The 5,000-nt window shown below is 34.4% G+C and overlaps 1 protein-coding gene across 4 annotated transcripts in view; it reads left to right on the top strand.

Annotated features, from left to right (window-relative positions):
- LOC125026505 (pectinesterase inhibitor 10-like) overlaps positions 1-5,000 on the top strand; it is a 33,418-nt gene that overhangs the window by 18,683 nt on the left and 9,735 nt on the right. For 3 of the 4 annotated variants that reach the window (XM_047614993.1, XM_047614994.1, XM_047614991.1), the window contains exon 3: positions 1,505-1,665. In XM_047614993.1, the coding sequence (XP_047470949.1) occupies positions 1,505-1,665 (161 nt within the window). The remainder of the gene's footprint in view (positions 1-1,504; positions 1,666-5,000) is intronic. The other variant, XM_047614992.1, reaches the window with a different exon arrangement.

Raw genomic sequence — 5,000 nt, 5'->3', positions numbered from 1 at the left:
TTCAAGCTCTCGGAAAAAGACAACAAATAGAAATGTAAATAGAATACCTCACCTACAGAATCTTTTTAAAGGAATCATTTTCAGCAAATAGTATGTAGCAGTACTGAAGTAGTTTTTTTGAAGATCCCATTATCCCCTCCTTAAAACATTTAAGGGGTTGGCAGATATGGGAGAGATTCCTTTAAGTTAAAGTTTACCAAAAAGTCAAAAAGTCAATGGATACTGATTTTGGCTGTTAAAGTCCCAAATGGTGCCATTAAAACAAAAATCTGATTTTGTTGACATTCATTTTCCTTGTATACTGCTTTGGAAAATTATGCTTAGGCTGTGGTAATTTGATATATGTTCTTATTATATATGGGGTTTTCTAAATTGGAAGCTGATAGTAAAGTACAGTGTATTTCTGTGTGCAGAAAGTCTTTTAACCCATTCGCCCCAGATTTATGTTATGTCCCCTGCAGTTTTTGGTGAATTTTGTTACATACAGATGGCTCCACATGTGCTCAGCTGGCAAGGAGTCTGTCAGTAGGCCCTAGTTACTGATCCTGATTTTCCATTCCTTGAATTGGCGGGAAAATGTTTTCTTATTAATACCATTGTTATCGATACTGATGTTATTGATGTTATGATTATTAAATTGTCATTAAAATATTTTAGACAATGAAATGATACAAAAGACCCTTTCCTAAAGTGAAGGAAAAAAGTAAACAGATCAGATAGGTAGTTCTGATAACTGGGTATTTGGTGATTAAGAACTTGTAGAGCCATCTATGTGTAAATACAATAAATAAATGTGTATAACAGTGGGCATGGCATGTATTCTTGCCACATGGGGCGAATGGGTTAACCCATTGGTTCCAGTATCCACTGTGCTTATATTTTACTGATTTTGTATATACATTGATGGCTTTACAAGTACTTGTCACCAAGACTTACCTGCTAACCCTTACTTAATCAATTCCTTTAGTTTTTAGGGAAAAAAAGTCTTGACTATTCTTATCCTTGTTAATGTTGTACTTGTATTTATTATAATTATTATTATGATTGTTGTTATTATTTTTAATGTCAATATTATTACTATTGTAAGCTATTATTATTATTGTTATTATTAGGAGCATTAGATATTGTGGCTACAAACTTGGAAAAATATGGTTGACTACTAGGTGATCAAGTTCTTCTGGGCCCATTTGTATAAACAAAATAAAACAGAAACACATTAGACAGTGCATGTGTACATCATTCCTAACCTCAACAAGTAAATAAAGTAATTGTAGTATTTAAATTACTTGATAATGATAAAGCAATCTTTGTACAAATAACTTTCAAAAGTATTTGCAAATCTGTTGAAAAGTGTCTTCCTCAAGTGTCCTTTTTATGTTTGTCTGACTGTGACTTGTTTTGGAATGTCAGAATATGGTAGTCATAAGTGTTATTCTAATTATCATGAGCTGTTGATGCTAGTATGTCACATATAGTATTAAAATGTAACTTACTGTGCTTGCAGGTGTTTTAATTAACTGGCTTGGCGTAGCACAGCCCTATATTGAGCCTGTCCGGTACCTGGGTGTTGGGCTAGTGATCATAGGGTCTTTCCTCATTATTGCTGCTATGTGTCGTTGGATGTTTCTTTCTCCTAACCCAAGTACCGTCCATGAGGTAAGGGATGTAAGTAAGCAAACTTTCATATGGTATTTTTTTAGATTTAACCCATCCTGTGCAATGCGGCCCACAGATGGGCCATGAGGCATAATTTTGTTTTGGAAGGTGACCCCATGAGGGGGTTAGAATTAGAATTTCATAACTTTTTTTTTGTTTGTTTGTTTATAATGCATTTACAGTTTTATCCTGCTGAGATATTGGTTTGAAGATGTTCATGTATTTAATCAGTACAGGGATATAACTATATATATATATATATATATTATATATATATATATATATATATACATATATGTATATATATATGTATATATGTATATAGTATATAATATATATGTATATATATATATGTATATATGTATATAGTATATAATATATATGTGTATATATATGTATATGTATATATATACATATTCATATATATATATATATATATGTACACATGTATATATACTTATATATACATATATTCATATATATATATATATATATATACTCATGCATATATATATATATATATATATATATATATGTACACATATGTATATATACTTATATATACATATATTCATATATATATATATATATATATATATATATATATATACTCATACATATATATATATATATATATATATATATATATATATATATATATATATATATATATATACATACATACATACATACATACATACATACATACATACATACATACATACATACATACATACATACATACATACATACACACCTCTCAATTAAAAACCATGCCTACACAAACAGAGCAATGGCCCTCATTCCCTAGAGGCGAAGGAGTCCCTGGTTATGGCGAAGATCAGGATCGCTCCAGAGCAGGGGGTGCTAAAAATCTCCAATTAAAAACGTTGATGAACCTTTGCACATATAAGGACAATGAGAACTGAATCCAACTTATTAGCATTACTTGAGGAACTCTCTTTCCTTAAATTGGTAGATGTGGGACTGTGAAGTAAGAAGACAAGGCAAAGAATAGAAGATACTAAATGATGAACACGTGCTTTATTGGAGAGGGAAACCCCAGGGTAGCAAGCAGGAATTAGGGGTAAATTTTTAGTTTACAAACGTTTAGAAAAGAATATTGTGGAATTCTATATATAAGTGAAAGAGTGGCTTCAGTAACAACAAAACCAAACAATAGGTACAACTTGGTTTGTTCAAGTGTGTGCTCCAACCTGCAACCACAGTGATGAAGAAATAGAGAGCTTCTATGAAGGTGTTCATTTATCCAGTGAGAGAATAAAAAACCATTAAACAATAATTATGGGAGATTTTAAAGTCAAAATAGGTAAAAAGACAGAAGGAGAAACCGTAGTGGGGAATCATGGAATAGGCACTAGGAATGGAAGGGGACAAATGCTAATCAATTTTGAGGAGGCTTGATCACTCAATATCATCAATACATTCTTAAAAAAAAAACGAAAGTGGAAAGGGACATGGAAGTCAAAAAATTGACTTCATAATTTCAAATAGGTGTGAGTTATGAATAAAGTAAATGTTGGCATTGACCATAGAATGGTCAGAGGCCAAATTAAATTATGCCTCGGAAGGGAAAGGAACAAACTCCTAAGAAAACCGCAGCCAAATTTAGCTAACATGAAGACCAGAGCGACAGAATTTAACCTTAACATCCAAAACAGGGTCATGAAAGTATTGTCAAACAAAGACAAAATAGAATTAACTGAATAAACAAAGCCTATAAATAAAAAGAAGAGATTTGATATACTGAAATCCAATACTCAAATAATAAATGAAACCATAATCTCAGGCACCAGCATGAAAGCAGCTAAAAGGAGACTGAATAGGGAGAAATCAAATGTGTGCAATAAAGAAACCAGACAGAGAAGGGATACATTATAAGATTGAAATCATGAGTAGTGGAAGACACTTACAGGGATCTCTACAACTCAAATGAATAGCAATGGATAGAAACAAATGCGGTAACCAGAGATGTACCTAACATTGCAAAAGAAGAAATTAAAATAAAACACCAGGTGAAGATGGAATTAGTATAGACCTTATTAACAAATATTATTATAGACCTTTTTAACAAATGCCTTGTCAAAGGAAAAACTCTAAAAGCATGGAGAAATGCAACTATTATTTTGATACAAAAAAAAGGGGATAAAAAGGATCTAAAAAAAACTACCAACCCATAAGCCTCCTTTCAGTTACTTCAAACTGTTCACAAAAGTCATCACAACTCGCATCTCTGACAGTCTGGATTCTAACCAACCCAGAGAACATGCAAGCTTCTGCACTGGATTCTCAACAACAGACCACGTCCAGATGCTCACCCAAATAAGAGAAAAAATAAACAAATATGGGAAACCCCTGTGTATGGCATTCATCAATTACAAAAAGGCACTTGACTCTGTACAAATACCAGCAGTACTAGAAGCTATTTGAAGACGGAGTAGAGGAGATATATTTTAAAATATTGGTAGATATATATGAAGATGGGACACCAAACATCAGGCTTGACACAAAACTGATAAACTAACAATTATAAAATGTGTTAGACAGGGCAATATTATCTCACCAATACTTTACAGCTTGCCTTGAGGAGATATTCAAGAAGCTATAATGGAATGGAAAGGGTATCAAAAATAGGAGACAAATATCTAAACAATTTAAGATTTGCAGATGATATTGTTCTCTTCCCCCCCAATCTCTTGCCCGTTGTTGTCGTGGGGGGGCTTAGGAGGCGGAGACTGGGACCCAATGATGGGGAACTCCCTAACCTTGGGACTCAGCCCTCGTCTCAACAAATTTTGCATGGTCTTTTTTTCCCCCCTCCTACTTTTTCCTTTCTGTCCCTTCACCAACCCCTTCTACTATCCACTTCCTAAGGTGTGAGAGCGGTGCTGAAAGGGTGAAAGGCTGACTTTGTGCCAGTCCTGAACGGCCTGAGGGAGCCATGGGCACGGTATTCCCCTGCTTTAGTTGTCTAGCCCTTACCCCTCAAGCGACCCTGAGGGGTGGACTGTTTCTCTCCCCAACATACTCTAGGCTTATCATGGCCAACAATGAATAACCATTAACCATTAACTATACCATTATTAGAGGCAATTACCTCTTCATCAAATAGCTCCACCAATTCAAACTCGCCCGATTCCCTGACCCCAGGCTCTCCTTTGACCACGCCTCTGAACACTACAACTAATACCCCCTCCTCAATGCCGACTAGTACAGTATCCACCCTAATCAACACCCCAGGAGACATTTCTACTCCCAACATGCTCAACTTCTACAACTATACCCTCACAACCTTCTTCATCAACTACCCCATCCTCCCTTAT

The sequence above is a fragment of the Penaeus chinensis genome, chromosome 6, assembly GCF_019202785.1.
Source record: "Penaeus chinensis breed Huanghai No. 1 chromosome 6, ASM1920278v2, whole genome shotgun sequence".
NCBI lineage: Eukaryota > Metazoa > Arthropoda > Malacostraca > Decapoda > Penaeidae > Penaeus > Penaeus chinensis.
The sequence above is the reverse complement of the archived record's forward strand: the minus strand, read 5'-3'. Positions and strand labels throughout refer to the sequence as shown.